The sequence below is a fragment of the Solanum stenotomum genome, chromosome 11, assembly GCF_019186545.1.
Source record: "Solanum stenotomum isolate F172 chromosome 11, ASM1918654v1, whole genome shotgun sequence".
Taxonomy (NCBI): Eukaryota; Viridiplantae; Streptophyta; class Magnoliopsida; order Solanales; family Solanaceae; genus Solanum; species Solanum stenotomum.
In genome coordinates, this window is record NC_064292.1 from 11,408,296 (window position 1) to 11,427,384 (window position 19,089).

The following is a 19,089-nucleotide window of genomic DNA, read 5'->3' on the forward strand; positions in this document are numbered from 1 at the left end:
TTAAAAAAATTATACTTTTTATCATAAATAATTAATTTTTCTATAAAAATTCTAACACATAATTTATTCTTAACAAAAATTTGGGGCCCCCGAAATTTGGGGGCCTAAGGCAAAGGCCTTATTTTTAAAAGCATAGAGCCGGCCCTGCTTATTGAAAAGCCACTTTGTGTTATATCAGACATGTTTTTTGGATGGTCAGCAAATATAGCTCATGAATTTGGAATTTTTCATGTCATTTTTAGTGGGGCTGGTGGTTTTGGCTTGGCATGTTATTACTCTACGTGGCTAAATTTGCCTCGTTAAAAAACAGAAAACTTTGTTTTTAATATGCCTGATTTTCAAGAAGGTGGTAATCTTGATGTTAGTCAATTGAATCCAAGTCTATTAGAAGCTGATTCTAATGATCCTTACACAAATTTCAACTGGAAAAATCTTCCTAATTGGATTAACTCTGATGGGATTCTTTTCAATACAATTGAAGGTCTAGACAAGCTTGGATTAACATATTTTCGTCGAAAATTAGGAATACCTGTTTGGGCAATAGGACCAATACCTTGGCCAGGAAGTAATAAACAAAGAGTTGGTAATGAAACAGGGGAAGAAACAGAGAAGTTCATCAAATTTCTTGATGAAAAAGAAGAAAAATCAGTACTTTACATTTCTTTTGGCTCTCAGAACAGAATATCAGCATCACATATGATGGAATTGGCAAAAGCCTTGGATAAAGCTAATAGAGTAAACCTCATATGGGTTGTTAGGCCTCCTTTGGGTTTTGACATTAACATGGAATTCAGAGCAGAGAAGTGGCTTCCTGAGGGGTTTGTTCAATGCGTTTTCGAGGATCAAAATAGGGGACTTATAGTGCCAAAATGGGCTCCTCAGGTTTGTAACCATTTTATCTGAAAGTCTAAATTGTTAGGTACTTCATCCACACTTTTAATTATAATATCTTAAAATGCTATCTCACATGTAGGTCTGATTCTTTTTTGTGGGACCAAGCTTTTGCTTTACAAATTGCTATGAGATTTGAATCCGAGACCTCTTGTTTGTCTAAATATCATATAAGCGTGTAACCATATAATCTAAAAGCTTACATTAATTTATTTATTTTTGGTTAAAGTAGGTTGAAATCTTGGCACACAAATCAGTTGGAGCTTTCTTGACACATTGTTGATGGAATTCAGTGTTGGAATCACTTGAAAATGGAGTGCCACTTCTTGGTTGGCCTATTGCAGCAGAGCAATTTTACAATGCAAAATTCTTGGAATAAGATGTTGGTGTGTAGATGCTCGGATTGGATTTCCGATAGTTTCATTGAATTCGGGGATGATTTTAGGCCTAGGTGAGGTCTTAGTTGAATATTTAGAGTTCCCGAACTTGATTTGACCTTTTTAGGCATTATGATTAGTTTCTTGGGTCTTACACGGGACTTGAAGGACACCTCATATTTGTATTTTGATGGTTCCATTGAGTCCGGAACGTCGAATATAGTCGAATCACATATATGGTTTATGTGTACGGTGTTCAGAATGAATCCCGATGGTCCTTTCGATGATTTTGCGTTTGGTTGATTTTTCTGTTCTGTAGTGCTGAAGCCAACCCTCCGCGATCGCGGAGGGAGGACCGCGTTCACGGAGGACCCCTGAACAAAATATCTTCCAAAAATCAGGGTTTCAACCTCATGTCATCATTTTTGAGTTTTGGGAGCTTTGGTGTGGCGATTTGAACAAAACTTTTGAGAAGAAATATTTGGGTAACGATCCCTAATCTTAAATCTTCATTTACCCATTATTATTTATGAATTTAAGTGTTCAAATCAAGTTTTTGAAATGATTAATTGGGTTCTTTCTTGAAGAACCCAAGAATTTAGTAAAATGGTGATTATGGACTGATTTTAAATCCTTTTTCGTAATGGTTTTCACCAATGAGTTCCAAATGCCTTGGGTAATGTTTTCAAGTAAATATTTTCGGATTCAAACCTCATTTTTGAAATTAGGTTCTTGAGATGATTTGACCCATTTTGCAAATGCTTGAATTAGGGGTTGTTATTTACGAAATCTTATTGTGATTATTTGATTGAATTAGATTGTCTGACTTTGGACATTGTTTGAAAACGGAAGACTCAAGTCTTGGATTGAAATTGAGGCAAGTGATCTTCTAAACCTTGTAAAATTAGTAGAATCGTGTATTTCTCTTCATTTGTATGTGTTTGGGAGAAATTAGAACGAGGTTGTGAGTTCAATTATTTCACTTGATTGATATTAATTAATAAAAAGGGGATTAATGACAAGGCAACGTGTTTATCATAATACTTTGTGAATTTGCCTTGTTGTGAACCCTAATGTGATGATTGATGAAATGCTTCGATAACTTTATTGTAGACTTGATTTGCTTTAGTTATTGTCTCTTCATTATGGTGTGAAATTGCTTACTTGCATTGATTTTTGAGCACCATGATGAGACATGTAATGATTATTGATGCCGAGGTCATTTCCGACAAGTGTTATTGATGCTAAGGTCATTTCCGACAAGTGATATTGATGTCGAGGTCATTTCCAATGAGTGATATTGATGCTGAGGTCATTACCACATAGTGATATTGATGTCGAGATCATTATTAGCAAGTTCATGAACTATGGGCTGTTTTCATGAGTTTCGATTGATATTGTGAGTGATAAATCTGTGAATTTGTGCTCAATGTGCTTGATTATTGTGCTTTGATGTACTTGATACTAACGATTGATGTATTTGACACTTGTGATTGCCATACTTGATACTTAATAATTGTTGAATTATGACTATTGGACTAGGGTTAGGGGTGTATATGACCGAATTGGTTCAGGTTTTTTCAAATATCTAACCAAACCATCTATGTCAAATTTTTAAATTTATAAACCAAATCAAACTAATCAAACTCAGATTTTTCGGGTTTTTCAATCTCGATTTTTTTCAGGTTGGTTCGGGTTTTTCAAATATCAAACCAAACCATTTGTGTCGAATTTTAAAATCAAACCAAACTAATAAACCTCGGATTTTTCGGTAAAGTATTCATACAAACATATAATTAACCTGTGCTCTAAATATTTCTTTAGTCCAACCAAAATACAACTATCTAAGGTCTTTCTTAAGAAAATAACACAAAATAATGAGATGAGTGATGACATTAAAATATTCAAAAAAATAATAATTATGAAATCGTATAAAATAAATATTTCAATTTGAAAAGTCATAATGAAAATGATCATAATTTAAAAGTACTAAATCATGCGAAAATAAGTCTAATAAGTATTAGTTACATGATTAAACATTAAAGAAAAATTAAGATTAGGTTATATATTTTAAAAATCTAAACCAATGTAAAAACTGTAACACTTCGGTATTTGAAAGAGTTAAAAATAGAAAGAACTAAATTGAAAATAAGCTAAATCTGAAAATTTTCAAGTTATGCTTAAGTTATGAGTTTGGGTCAACTTCAAACGACCATAACATTCAGTACATAATGAGTTAGGTGTCCCATAAGATATCAAATGAAAGGTCTTGGAATCCTCTTTCCAATGCCACTGAGTTTGCTAATTTTCGAGCTCGTATGAGGGAGATATGACTGTTTTAAGTGAGGCTATTCAATTAAGGAAAGTTACCCAAAAATATGAGAGGTATTTTGGTCTTTTCCTTACCCTTTCAGATTTAAGCGTTTTTCGTAAATAATTAGGGGTCTAAACTGATTTGGTTCAGTTTTCCCAAATCAAAATATGCTTAGGGTTTTAGAAAAGAGTTCAAGAAAAGAAAAGAGAAGAAAAGAGGAGAAGATTCAAGCGTTTGTCGAGTTCTTGAGTTTTCTTGCGGATTTTCGCCAAGGGTTTGATCCCTAAGAGGTATGTGAGTTCTCATAGTGTTGGGTTCGTTCACCCACATGCCAATCATGTTATTTTCAGCGCAAATTTGTCCTTAAAGTTGAAGGATTTGAGTTCTTGTTGAGTTTTCTTGGGAATACCTTTCGTAATCTTGATTGTTGGGATTTCGATGAGTTCTTGGGGTAAGTGTTAGTGTTTTGAGTAGATTATCGTGTACATATGTTGAGTATTCGAATCTAAGTGATTGGGGAAGAAACCATTTGATTTTAGTCGAATTAAGGTCATAAATCGAGTAGAAAAATTCGTTGAAATTGTCTAGGGAATGGTGGTGCGGCGCGCCACAGATGCGCCAGCAGGGCTGGCATGACGAGTCAGCAGTGCGCCAGAAATGGGTCTCTGAAGTTTAGGGGATGACGCCCCGCACCAGGGTTGCCTGCCCCCACCCTTTTTCCGTCGTTTAGCCCGTTTAAGTCCTTCTAAAGTATACCTTTACTTCCTATCGATTCTAACTACTCTAAACTACTTCTAAACATCTAGAAATCATTCAAACATGAATCATAACCTTGAATTCATAATTCAAATTCAAGGTAGAGCTAAGAGTCTAGTCTTGAGAGTTCATCTGAGTCATTTTAATAAGTCTTTTACAATCGTTTTAAACTTGTTTTAAGACTTGAGCATTTGAGTTTGAGGAAGAGTAGAGCCGAGTTCATTTTCTTTAAAATGATATATGGGAACTAAGTATTCCCAAGAGTAAATGTTTTTACATTTAAGCAGAGAGGAAACACTGATTTCCAAAAGAGTTTTCATGAGCAGTTTTTAGTACCATCTCTTTGAAGAGAGATTTTTGAGTAATAATCTTAAACCACAAAAAGAGTTATGTTTTTAAACATATGAGCTAGTTACATTTTGAGAGTAGTATTGATCACCGATATGGGGACGAGTTCAGATAACTCAAAGTCTCCATAAACCATGTATCCAACGTGGGTAGAAAGGGTCATACTTTTTAGATTATTCATTAATGCTTTTAGCATAGACTAGTGGATCCACTTAGTAGTAGGTCCTATACCTCGAAAAAGTATAGGACAGTTCTGGCAGCATGGGCTAGACGTTGTATCATCACAGAGCTCATAGTGATGGTTGTCGGTTAGAGAATCTCCCTCAGAGTTACTTATATTTTTATATACACACTGAGTTATATTGTATTTTCTAATACATTGAGTTATTATCTACTGATTTAAAAGCTTTTCTTTATAATGCATCTTTATTACTGCTTTATATTGGAATGAGTTGAGTTGAGACGAGGTAAGTTGTTTCTTTATCTCTAGTTCAAACTTATGTCATGTTTTAGAATTCCCCTCGCATGCTCGTACATTTCATGTACTGACGCCATTTGGCCTGCATCTTTTATGATGCAGATACAGGTAACCGGATCAACATCCAGCGCTTCGTTGATCCAGTTGAGCTCCAGAGTTGTTTGGTGATCTTCCTTGCTTCCGGAGGATCCCTTTTGTTATGTTTCAATTATTCAATTGTTAGGATGACCGGGGGTCTTCTCCCGACATCCCTCATAGTATTAGAGGCGTTTATAGATAGATAGACATAGTTCATGAGACTTTTTGATTTCAGTTATTGATGTTTGAGACTTGAGTTGCCACTTTGGCTTGTGAATGTTTCTTTAAATATTCTGAGTTAGTTATCTTGAGTTAAAGCTTTACTTTTAAAGTTATCTTATGTTGGGTAAGTCTTCCGCTGATAGTTAAGCCAGGCCAAGGGTTCACTTGGGGTCAATAATTGCTCTCGAGTGCCACTTGTGCCTAGGGTGTAGGCTCTGGGTGTGACAAAAACTAAAGAACAAATATTCAACATTAGTGTCATTCTTAGTTTTGAATCAATTTTTTTGTTCGCATTAGTATTAATTTGATTTTGAATTGAGTTATATTAGAGTTACTAATATCTACAGACTATAACCTTTACTAGACTATTCAAAATTTCAAGTCTCAAAAAACTTGAAAAAAATATGTTAAAAGATAAAAATTATGAAAACGTATAAGTAATATTTAGAAATTACATATGAGTATATACTTTTATGAATAAAATAAATTTTAAGAATTATATATGTAATGTTGGGTTGATTTGGTCTCGGGTTGATTTTATTAGTTAAAACCAAACCAACCCAAGTATAGTCGAGTTTTTTTTTTTGCAATACCAAATCAAGTCAAACCAAACCATTAGTCGGGTTTATTTTTTGATTTGACTCGATTTGTGGTTTGGTTCAGTTTTCGGTTCAGCTTTGTACACCTCTTACTAGGGTTATGAGAACTTGTGAACTGTATATTATGAACTGTTAGGTTGAGCTGATTTCTATGAAGGTTGTAGTTTGAGGAGATTTGGTTGGTATGAAATGAGTACTTGTTTTTTAGCTAGTTTTGCTTTGTTTATCAGGATGCTTGCTGAGTACCATGTTGTTTGTACTCACTCCTTGCTTCTACACTTGACACTTGTGCAGGTTCTAAGTCCGATTCCAAGCCTGACTTCGTGTGATTTCCCTTATTCTTCTATACCCACGACTTATTGAAGGACTTTGAGAGGTAGTTGTTTGTCATCTTGGCGGGCCCTCTTTTTTCCTTTATGTTATGCTTTGTTCTATTTGAGAAACAAAGACATTGAGACTTGTAACTTAATTATCTTTCAATTACGTAGGTTATGTATTAGTGGCTAGTAATCGTTACAATCATATTTTGGGGGTTATATTAGAATGACTAAGTTTTCCGCCTTTTTTTTTATTATTGCTCTACTTTCCGCATTTCTTTCGTTTCGTTGGGTTGAGGATGACTTGTTTTGGTGGAATAGACAAGTGTCATAACGTCCATTTTTGGGTCATGACATAGATACATGTATTTTTTGGTATCAGATAACTCTGAAATACATATACATGATAGGGATAGAGGCGAGCGAGAAAGGAGAGAGGCAAACATGAGAGTTTGTATATATATGTAAGTCACATTAGATACATGTATCTAGTCTAGATACATTCTGAAATACTTTGACCGAGAAAGATGTAACACCCCTAAATATTAATGTACAAATTAGAATTACCTATAACTTGAAAGGGAGGTGAGGTATATACATATATGTATATATGTATACATTTTGGGCAGCCAACCCTTTTACTTTTGGGTAACCAACTTTTTCTTTCAGCTATACTTAATAAACATCAATTTTATAACATATATTTTCACACCTCCTCTATAAGAATTCGTGTTCCTTAACTCTAAGAAACCTGGAGAACTTTCTCTAGCTATATTACTCAAAAAATCACAAGAAAACCTTGGTCCTTTTAGTTGGAAGTCGAGAGACATCCTACCTTTTGGTGAGTAATCGAAATATGTTTTTGAAGTGTTTAGTACTTTTAGAATATCTCGTTCTCTAGAACTCCTTTTTCGGTGAATAAATATGATTTGGAAATATAATACATATACCTACAACTCTTGTGTATATGTAAAAATCTAATTTTGCTGTTATCGATTCGAAATATGGGACGCAACATAGGACAAGTTCTGTCAAGATTTCTGATTTAGAAATCCTGTATGTCAACTGTTAGTGTTTTGATTATATATTTTTGTACAAAACGTATTTTGCGACGATTCTTGATTATTCGTAACCTTAATAGATATAACTACATCTTTCATGAAGGATATAAAGTCCAGTTTTTCCGTTTTCCTCTTCAAAACTAAGTTGCGACTTGAGGTACCATGCTGGATAGATTCACTATTTTGGGAGCATAGTTGTATTTGTACATGCTAGGCTTACTTGTGATGCTGATCCTGTTTTACGTCAACATTATTGAGCTAATAGAAGTTAAAAAAGTTATTTAATTGTATTTTTAAGGTTATATATACTCGTGTACAAGTTGAGGGCCTTGATACGTTGGTCGGTCTACGGTTTGAACTCTTGAAGTTTTGTTGGACTGCTTCTATGCTAAAACCCGAGGTTTGTGTATAAACTTGTACTTGTACTCTTGTTATCTGCTTGTATATTTGAAGGATTATCTCGATACCTTGGTTACTTCTTGTCATGTTGTATGTATTGTCATGTTGGTATTCTCTGAGACTTTCACGACACTTGTGTAACTCGCCCACTTGTACGGATTGCTTCATCACCTGGCATTCTTGTTGGGACTTTGTCCTTCTTGTGGATTTGATTTTGTCACTATTGGCATGCCTATTGATTCGGATTATTTGTCATCTTGACTCTGGATTTTTGGTTCATCTTAAGTATGGAAGTTGTCCATTTTAAGTATGAACTAGAAAGCCATTTTTAATATGGTTCTTGATTCTCTTGATTATTGGGCTTTGACCCTTCTTGATACAGGGCTTCGATCCTTCTTGATACTTGATTATGTTGGGCGTGACGGTTTGATGTATATATTGGGAGAGCCTTGGTATTGGATCTCTTGGGAAATGGTGTTATGAGCGTTCTTGACACTTGGATCTTTAAATATAGAACTTGATACCCTTGATATATTGTTTACTTGATTTATTTATTATGTTTCAATTGTGATGCCCATGACTTTTGAAAGGTAACTTGGTGAATCTAGCGGCTTGACGCATATAGTTTCTACACCACTAACCTTGATGCTTAGCGATAGTTGTTTCTATCGTAGGGAACGTTCGAGGGGATACTTGAAGCTGGCCATTGGAGACGGAGTTTTTGAGAGCTTTATGGAAGATCACATTTGCATATAGGCATCTATAGTTTGCAAAAATCTTGGGACTTGTACATGATCTATATGTTGTACATTTGCATGAAATTTTGAAGGCTAATTTGATCATGTCACCATGGGTTGTAAAATAAGTATGACCATATGTTTTACTGTTTTGGGGTGTGTAAATTCAAGTCTTATAATGTCTTAAATTTACAGTTTATTTTGAAGGTTTGTATGAAGCATGAACCAATCAAACTTCGGTACCCCGAAGTTGGTAATGATTTATAATGTGTCTGGAAGTAGTATAAATAATACATGAAAATCTCTTAGCGTATTTTTTAAAAATTATTTTGAAAGATTCTTCCGCCATAAATTGGGACTCTTGTCTTGTTTAAATTTGAAATCAACTAAATTTCTAAATGACAAGAATTTATACATTTCACTTGTTATTTTGGGCTAAATTCCTCTATTGAATTATAATTTATATATCTTAGATATTCCCTTTTAAATGTGCAAGTATTATATTAGCTTTCTTGTTAAGTAGTAGCATCCTTCCGAGAGGGTTGTTACATGCAAGCGAGATAGGAGAGACAAGCGCGAGAGTTAGACACATGTGAATTCACTTGGATACACATAATTTGGAATAAACATCACCTAATACCTCATCTATCTGAGTACATAGATCTGGAAATTAAAATCTGACACGAATGATAATTTTGAAAACTCACGAAAAAATACTTAACTAGACCCTAAACTTATAAGATATTATAATATAACCACATGAGACATAATAATATCTGGAAGTCATTAAAAACAAATGTAACTCATACATATAAACGAGTCGAAAAGATAACCTAGGTACGACTGCTCTCTCTTCTCTTCTGCGAACTATGTTGCCTTGAAGAAAATCCATGATAGTCGCATCCTCTCCCCATCATATGGTTGTGGGAGAGCCAAACACTAGTTCTAATCCAAAAGCAACTTATGCCGCATGTCTAAATTCAGTCCAAAGTCCAAACTTGACAAAACTTGAAAACAACAAAGCTAAAATCTATAGACATCATTCATGGAGAACCTACAATTACATTTACAGTGGAGGAGATAAATCAATACACTATGGAAGAAGGTCTACATCAAGCTCTAGTTTTCAAGTTTTCACAGGATCCAATTAATATGCAAGAGGTACGAAAGTTGTTGCCTATACAACTAGGAACTCAAGGTCGTTGCCTTGTCGGATGGCTTGCTCGTCAACATATTTTGGTGAGATTCGATAGATATGATGATTATGTATTAGCTGCAGCTAAAACTGTTCAGTACCTTTTGTACAATGGTTCAATTTAGAGTATTTCCATGGACAATTGGCTTCAATCCGAAAGAAGAGACATCAAGAACTTTTGTTTGGATATCTTTTCCTAACTTGCCGCCAGAGCTTGTTGCAAAACAATCCTTACTGTCAATTGCCTCGGCTGCTGGTAAGCCAATAGCGATTGATAAAGCCACTCAAGATAAGTCGAGACCTAGCACGGCTAGAGTTAAAGTCGACCTTGATTTGCTAGAAAATTTGCCATATCGAATTAGAATTCAATATGTCGACCAGAAAACAGGAAAAAGTGTGGAGCAATTTCAGAAGTTTGTGTATGATAATCTGGCGTTTTATTGCAACTTTTGTAAGCACCAAGGCCACAACGAAAGTGAATGTTGACTATTAATGGGAAATAATGCAGCAAGAAACCAAGAAAAAGCATCGCAAGTAGGCTTTGAGATTAAAAAATATCAAGGTGATGCTCGAGAAATATTAGATGAAAAGAGGGCTGAAAATAAATTCCTTGTGGTTGATAAAAGTAGTGGTGGAGCCAGGATTTTCAATAAGGGGGTTCAAAATTCGAAGGAGTAAACATACGAACTAGTCGAAGGGGTTCGACATTTATTATATTCATCTAAAAAATAATTTTAACCATGTACATATAGTAATATTTTCCACCGAAGGATGAACCCCCTAAAGACATGCTGGCTTCGCCCCTAGATAAAAGTGGTGTCCATGATCAGGTAGTTGTGGCACGAGATTTCAAGTGCCAAAATAAAGAAAATTTTGGGCAACTCTTAGGCAAAGCAGTTGCGCACGAATCGGCTTCAGGGGATCAAAGTTTAACCACTAGAAATACTTTGGTCCTAGAGTCGCAAGTTGATTTTGGGCAGCAATTAAATAGCAACACTGTTGAAAACAAAAGTGTTACTGGTGCGAGACTTGGCATTAAAAATACCGGAGAAATAAGCATTAATAACGAAGGTGGAAAAAATGGTTTTTTGTAGATTGATTTAAGAGTGTTGATGATATTCATTAATCAGGGAATAAAGTTGGAGCTACTGAAACATTGAAGAAAAAATTGAATGAAAATCAACTTTCTTTGACTACAAATCCTACTCTAGTTCACATTGATGATGAGGGTCAAAACAATCCAGCTACAATCGTGGCATTAACGATAGATGATGGGCATCAACTAAATGGAACCAGAGGTGATGTGGTGCTTATTGGGAAATCGAAACATCTATTGGCAACTAACGCAACCGTTGATTTGGCATTAAATCTAGTGAATGCAAAGGTAGTGGCAGATGGACTGCAACATGATGCTCGAGGTGTTGAAACTATTGAATGCTTGGTTGACAACATGACGCAGCAGGTCGACAATGCCAATAAAAAATTTGAAAGTGATGTCGGAACTAATTCAATTGCCTTGATGAGTTCCAAGAGTACATGTGAGGGAGTGGAACTGGTACATGAATCTAATTGGGCTGTGGTGACGAAGAAAAAATCTCCAAGTATTGGAATTGGTTCGCCTATTAGTAACACAGTGCAACCAGTTGTAGATAGTCAAACTATGAATTCAGGTGCTCGAGAAACTGTTCCATAGGAGGTCATGTGTTTTAACACTTTTGATGCTCTTATGAATAATATAGTGCATGAGATCAATTCATCTCAAGTTAACTCTACAAATGAATTAGTTATATCTAAGGAAAAACAAGGTGCGACAAGTACTCTAAGATGGATAGATATAGCAGACCAAAAGGAAGAACAAGTCACTTCTCCTCCTATGCAAAAGAAATTGAGCCCAACCACTCCTGCTTTTGTGCCTAGTAGTGCCGAGTTAGTAACTCCCCGACAAAGTTTGTCACCATCAACAAATGTTGCTGCAATCTTGAGTGATCATTTGGTGAGTTCTAATATTTAAAAAATGGCTTCACTTGCACCAATTAACATTAACAAACAACTTCAAATTGGTGGTACTTTGTCCCCAGATAAGTTTGCTAACCTAGATGATGAGGACATCTCTGAGGAGGGTGAGGAAGAGGAAATGCTGGATCATTGTTTTGCAATTGCAGCTAGGAATGCAAATATTTCTCCTAGGCAACAACGCAACAACAAAATGAAGCATGGAAGAAAGCATAGTTGGGATGGTAAAGTGACTGAGGAATTTGTTCCAAGGCAACTACCGATGCGATTTGGAAAGCAAAATCATATGACAGTATCAACAACTTCAACAAGATTCAATAAAGCCAAGAAGTGCTGCACCATTAACTGTTATTGGATAGATTTGAAGAAGAAGACAAGAGAAACATATTTCAGGTTCCTTTAAAAGGTCAATCTATCTTGTTTAGTTCATACATTTGTAAAAGGAAGTTTGACGTTGATCACTCAACTTTCTCCATGTCCTTTATGATTTTTCATTACTTAAGAATCCTCACTTGTAATATCATCATAGAGTGTATTATAAACTTTGTGATGATCATAGAATATCTAGTTCTCTCTAGCTCGTATTTTCTTGATCATGTTTGTTAATTAGTAGAGGTTAGGTACCTCATTAGGATTGGTAAGGTAAGATTTGGCCTCCCTTGCTTGTACTAATTCCTATTGAGATTTTTTTATGATTATTATCAATAAAAAGCCACTAGATCACTGTCTAGTGGTATAACTTTGTTTAAAATAAAATAAAATGTAACTCATACAAACAATCCAAAGTTGGAATGGTACTCTAATATATTCCTTCAATTAAAATCTTTTGCTAAATTTGAATACTTAATAACTTTGTAAGATATATTTTCGAATCGGGAAACTTTTACTTGCATTATATTATATGGTCAATTATCTAAAATGATAACATTCTAGAAGATCATACACAAAAATTAATTCCTTTTAAGCTCTCACTTTCATTGTCGAAGTAGTCAAAGTACTTCAAAAAAATGTCTCCACAAAATTATACTCATTTATTTTACTATGGATATTAGGCAAAGTATTTATTGGATTTAATGGAATGCATTAATTGTAAGCAATAACTATGGTATGCTGTGTATCCAAAACTATACTTTGTTATGTTTTTAAATGTTGTGAAGCCATGTCATATTATTTATATTATATATTAGTATTAATTTATACCTATTTTAATTTATTTCCAGCTTGTATAAACATAACCAAAGACAATATCATTTATATTTTCTAACCAGTAACCTCCCTTGTCCTTCGATCATCAATGAAGTTATTGACAAAGACTAACAATTAAATTAAAATAGTCTGACGTTATATCACATTGTGCAATTGTCAAGTTCTGGTCTCATCACCGCAATTGTCACAATATATTATAGTAATAAATTATTGTATCTTGGAATTCAATTCAATATATGAAAATAATACACAACATGGAAATGTTCTTAAAAAAGTATTTCCAAGAGCCAAAAGTTATCATCTTTGCTTAAATCTTAATCACCCTTTTTATAGTCAACCTCTCGAATCTCGATAACAGTTACTCCCTCCGTCCCAATTCATATGATCTAATTTTTTTTAGTCAGTTTAAGAAAGAATGACACATTTCTATATTAAGTATCAATTTAATTTTGAAATGTCAATTTTACCTTTAATGAAATGATTTATAGTCACACAAATATCTATCACTTATTTTAGACTACAAGTTTCAAAAGTCTTCTTTCCTTTCTTAAACTTCGTGGTTGATAAAAGCAGTGGCGGAGCCAGGATTTTCAATAAGGGGGTTCAAAATCCGAAGGAGTAAACATACGAACTAGTCGAAGGGGTTTGACATCTATTATATTCATCTAAAAAATAATTTTAACCATGTACATATAGTAATATTTTCCGCCGAAGGATGAACCCCCTAAAGACATGCTGGCTTCGCCCCTGGATAAAAGTGGTGTCCATGATCAGGTAGTTGTGGCACGAGATTTGGAGTGCCAAAATAAAGAAAATTTTGGGCAACTCTTAGGCAAAGCAATTGCGCACGAATCGGCTTCAGGGGATCAAAGTTTAACCACTAGAAATACTTTGGTCCTAGAATTGCAAGTTGATTTTGGGCAGCAATTAAATAGCAACACTGTTGAAAACAAAAGTGTTACTGGTGCGAGACTTGGCATTAAAAATATCGGAGAAATAAGCATTAATAACGAAGGTGGAAAAAATGGTTTTTTGTAGATTGATTCTAAGAGTGTTGATGATATTCATTAATCAGGGAATAAAGTTGGAGCTACTGAAACATTAAAGAAAAAATTGAATGAAAATCAATTTTCTTTGACTACAAATCCTACTCTAGTTCACATTGATGATGAGGGTCAAAACAATCCAGCTACAATCGTGGCATCGGTGATAGATGATGGGAATCAACTAAATGGAACCAGAGGTAATGTGGTGCTTATTGGGAAATCGAGACATCTATTGGCAACTAACGCAACCGTTGATTTGGCATTAAATCTCATGAATGCGAAGGTAGTGGCAGATGGACTGCAACATGATGCTCGAGGTGTTGAAACTATTGAATGCTTGGTTGACAACATGACACAGCAAGTCGACAATGCCAATAAAAAAATTGAAAGTGATGTCGGAACTAATTCAATTGCCTTGATGAGTTCCAAGAGTACATGTGAGGGAGTGGAATTGGTACATGAATCTAATTGGGCTGTGGTGACGAAGAAAAAATCTCCAAGTATTGGAATTGGTTCGCCTATTAGTAACACAGTGCAACCAGTTGTAGATAGTCAAACTATGAATTCAGGTGCTCGAGAAATTGTTCCACGGGAGGTCATGTGTTTTAACACTTTTGATGCTCTTACGAATAATATAGTGCATGAGATCAATTCATCTCAAGTTAACTCTACAAATGAATTAGTTATATCTAAGGAAAAACAAAGTGCGACAAGTACTCTGAGATGGATAGATATAGCAGTTTTACTTGCATTATATTATATGGTCAATTATCTAAAATGATAACATTCTAGAAGATCATACACAAAAATTAATTCCTTTTAAGCTCTCTTTCATTGTCGAAGTAGTCAAAGTACTTCAAAAAAATGTCTCCACAAAATTATACTCATTTATTTTACTATGGATATTAGGCAAAGTATTTATTGGATTTAATGGAATGCATTAATTGTAAGCAATAACTATGGTATGCTGTGTATCCAAATTAAAACTATATTTTGTTATGTTTTTAAATGTTGTGTAGCCATGTCATATTATTTAAATTATATATTAGTATTAATTTATACCTATTTTAATTTATTTCCAGCTTGTATAAACATAACCAAAGACAATATCATTTATATTTTCTAACCAGTAACCTCCCTTGTCCTTCGATCATCAATGAAGTTATTGACAAAGACTAATAATTAAATTAAAATAGTCTGACGTTATATCACATTGTGCAATTGTCTAGTTCTGGTCTCATCACCGCAATTGTCACAATATATTATAGTAATAAATTATTGTATCTTGGAATTCAATTCAATATATGATAATAATACACAACATGGAAATGTTCTTAAAAAAGTATTTCCAAGAGCCAAAAGTTATCATCTTTGCTTAAATCTTAATCACCCTTTTTATAGTCAACCTCTCGAATCTCGATAACAGTTACTCCCTCCGTCCCAATTCATATGATTTACTTTTTTTTAGTCAGTCTTAGAAAGAATGACACTTTTCTATATTAAGTATCAATTTAATTTTGAAATGTCAATTTTACCTTTAATGAAATGATTTATAGTCACACAAATATTTATCACTTATTTTAGACTACAAGTTTCAAAATTCTTTTCTTAAACTTCGTATCGGGCCGAATCAAACTAACACATACTCCCTCCGTTCCTTTTTATATGTCACCTTTTTAATTTACACTTGCATTAAGAAATTAAGTAACTTTACCCTTCTATCCATATTTAATGTTTTCTTTAGTCAACTTATAATAAATGATGAATATGTTAGATTTCAAAAATTAAAATGCATTTAGATGACTATTTAAATTTTTGAGTTTATTTTTGGAGCCAACTTTTTTCACCGATTGATCCAAAAATTTTAAAAATTAATTTTTTCCCATCTCAATTTTCCTATATATTTTGTGTAAAACTGTTTTAATTAATTTGTTGATATTTCTTTTTCAAATTCAGATTTTTTAGAATAGTGAATGGAAAAAGAAGTTAATGTATCAAGATTAATTAACTACTCTATCAAGGGTATAATGGGAAAAATATGGTAATTTATGTGTTGATTTTATAAAATGACAAGTATTATGATCCAATTATTTACAGAAAGAAATGACATATAAAAAGGAATGGAGGGATAATAAAATAGGACGGAGAGTGTAGTATTCTTTTCAGCTTTTTAAAAACTTTTTAATTGATTTCTTAGCTTCATCATTTTTACTTGTATAAAATTTTTCCTTCGATTTCTGTTACAATCTATTTTTGTACTTTAGTTGGACTACTATTTTATCAGTTATTATCAATTAAAAAATTATTTATTTGTCATCTTTTCCTCCAGTCGAGGGTCTATAAAAAAAATATTTTCTTACCTTCCAAAATTAAAGTAAGGTTTGTGTATATTCTACCATTTCAATATTCTATGTGTGCAATTACATACGTTTTTTTTCTTGTATGGACCCTAAGTGGGGGGAATTCGAAATAGTCGGGCTCCAATCCAGATACCGAACACCGAGTGAGAAACAAAAAGAAATTTAGGAAAAGAAAAGGAAAAGGAAAAATAAATCACTTTTATTACCTCTTGTTTCCTCTTCACCTCTATATATGTCAACTCTTGGCAGGAATTTTTTTTTAGTAGAAAGAACCAAGAAATGGAGAAGAAAAAGGGAACAATTCTTCTCTTCCCTTTCATGGCACAAGGCCACATTATACCATTCTTAACATTAGCCTTTAAGTTAGAAAAAAAAGGTTATAACATAATTTTTGTGAATACACCTCTCAATATCAAGAAACTCAAATTATCTCTACCACAAAATTCATCTATTTCCCTTGTTGAAATTCCATTCAATAGTTCAGAACATGGTCTGCCTCCAAACACTGAAAACACTGATTCACTTTCTTATAAACTCTCTGTACATTTTACAACAATTTCCTCTTCACTTGAACCTTCATATAGAAATCTTCTTTCTAGTCTTATTGAAAAGCCACTTTGTGTTATATCAGACATGTTTTTTGGATGGTCAGCAAATATAGCTCATGAATTTGGAATTTTTCATGTCATTTTTAGTGGGGCTGGTGGTTTTGGCTTGGCATGTTGTTACTCTATGTGGCTAAATTTGCCTCATAAAAAAACAGAAAACTTTGTTTTTACTATGCCTGATTTTCAAGAAGCTGGTAATCTTGATGTTAGTCAATTGAATCCAAGTCTATTAGAAGCTGATTCTAATGATCCTTACACAAATTTCAACTGGAAAAATCTTCCTAACTGGATTAACTCTGATGGGATTCTTTTCAATACAATTGAAGGTCTAGACAAGCTTGGATTAACATATTTTCGTCGAAAATTAGGAATACCTGTTTGGGCAATAGGACCAATACCTTGGCCAACAAGTAATAAACAAAGAGCTGGTAATGAAACAGGGGAAGAAACAGAGAAGTTCATCAAATTTCTTGATGAAAAAGAAGAAAAATCAGTACTTTACATTTCTTTTGGCTCTCAGAACAGAATATCAGCATCACAAATGATGGAATTGGCAATAGCCTTGGATAATGCTAGTAGAGTAAACTTTATATGGGCTGTTAGACCTCCTTTGGGTTTTGACATAAACATGGAATTCAGAGCAGAGGAGTGGCTTCCTGAGGGGTTTGTTCAACGTGTTTTCGAGGATCAAAATAGGGGACTCATAGTGCCGAAATGGGCTCCTCAGGTTTGCGATCATCTTATTTGAAAGTATAAATTGTCAGAGATTTCACACTTTCAATTATTTAATATCTTCTTTTACTTGGACCAAACACGTGGTGAACATATTTTTTACTTTTCAATTTTCTATGAGATTTGAACCCGAGACCTCTTATCTATTCTACTATCAGATAAGCGTGTAACCATATTTTTATTTTTTGTCACAATAGGTTGAAATCTTGGCACACAAATCAGTCGGAGCTTTCTTGACACATTGTGGATGGAATTCAGTGTTGGAATCACTTGAAAATGGAGTGCCACTTCTAGGTTGGCCTATTGCAGCAGAGCAATTTTACAATGCAAAGTTCTTGGAACAAGATGTTGGTGTATGTGTTGAGGTAGCTAGAGGGAATAATTCTCAAGTTAAGCATGAGGATATATTGGAAAAAATTGAGGTTGCTATGGGGATAAATGAGAAAGGGAATGAAATTAGAAGGAAAGCTTGTGAAGTTAGAGAAATGATAAGTAATGCTATTATAGACGATGAGGATTTCAAAGGGTCATCTATTAGAGCAATTGATGAGTTTCTTAATGCAGCAAGGTCCATGAACAAATTATCAAATGATGTAAAGATTAATGGTATTATGTCTAACAGTTAAGAAGATCATTCTTTTACATGGTGTTAATCATAAGAAATAAACAAAAAAAAGAAGAGAGAGAATGTATGATGAAGTACTTTGTTTATTGTAGAAAATAACATAAGTATGTGCTTTTGTGTATTTTTTAAATATAAATGTGTTTTGTGTGTATGTACATGTGTATATTAGTGTGAGTTTATTTCCTCCACTGTAATCATTTTTTCCATAGTCTTTGGTTTGATTTATGGAAGTGAAAGGGAATACTATCTTATTAGAAAAAATAATCACAAATTATAAAGATTGATCAAGGCTGACTCAACAAGATTAGGAGCCTAAAGCGAAATTTAAGAGAGGGATCCTAATATTTTATTTTTTCATCATATATACTTTTATTTAAAATCTACTTTTCTGATTTTTTTAGATGCGAAGTCATTTGTTATTGTTGGAAAAATTACAAGAATACACTATTTAAGACTTTTATTTAAATAATATTATTCTAGTCTTTTTATTTACAACATTAACATTTTAATTACAAATATGAAAATTTATTATAAAATAAATAGCTACACGATTTTTATGATTTTTACCCGTTACTGTTTTATAATTGATTTGTTTTAATAATTCCTTTTCAATTGATAACATGGCTAATCCATTCGATATCTCTTGAGACATTGTTGATCTAAAATAAGTTTAATCAATTTTAGTTTTGAAAAACTTGTTTCGGTTGAGGCAACGACTACATGAACG

At 33.6% G+C, this 19,089-nt stretch overlaps 2 protein-coding genes across 2 annotated transcripts in view; both read left to right on the forward strand.

Moving 5' to 3' along the window:
• Nucleotides 1-327: 327 nt before the first annotated feature.
• Nucleotides 328-19,089, forward strand: part of LOC125845648 (UDP-glycosyltransferase 92A1-like) — a 116,444-nt gene continuing 97,682 nt past the window's right edge. Inside the window, exons 1-2 of the mRNA XM_049525196.1 lie at nucleotides 328-882; nucleotides 1,124-1,220. Of these exons, the coding sequence (XP_049381153.1) occupies nucleotides 328-882; nucleotides 1,124-1,174 (606 nt within the window). The 3' untranslated portion in view covers nucleotides 1,175-1,220. The remainder of the gene's footprint in view (nucleotides 883-1,123; nucleotides 1,221-19,089) is intronic.
• On the forward strand, nucleotides 16,677-18,394 carry LOC125843643 (UDP-glycosyltransferase 92A1-like). Its single transcript, XM_049522797.1, has 2 exons — nucleotides 16,677-17,732; nucleotides 17,935-18,394. The coding sequence occupies exons 1-2, from the start codon at nucleotides 16,677-16,679 to the stop codon at nucleotides 18,361-18,363; spliced, it is 1,485 nt and encodes a 494-aa protein (XP_049378754.1). The 3' UTR covers nucleotides 18,364-18,394.

Excerpts from the sequence above, each read along its gene's own strand:
- LOC125843643 (XM_049522797.1), top strand. The coding sequence starts at position 16,677 with ATGGAGAAGAAAAAGGGAACAATTCTTCTCTTCCCTTTCATGGCACAA. Across the intron at positions 17,733-17,934 it reads TGCCGAAATGGGCTCCTCAG|GTTGAAATCTTGGCACACAA; the intron begins GTTTGCGATCAT and ends TTGTCACAATAG.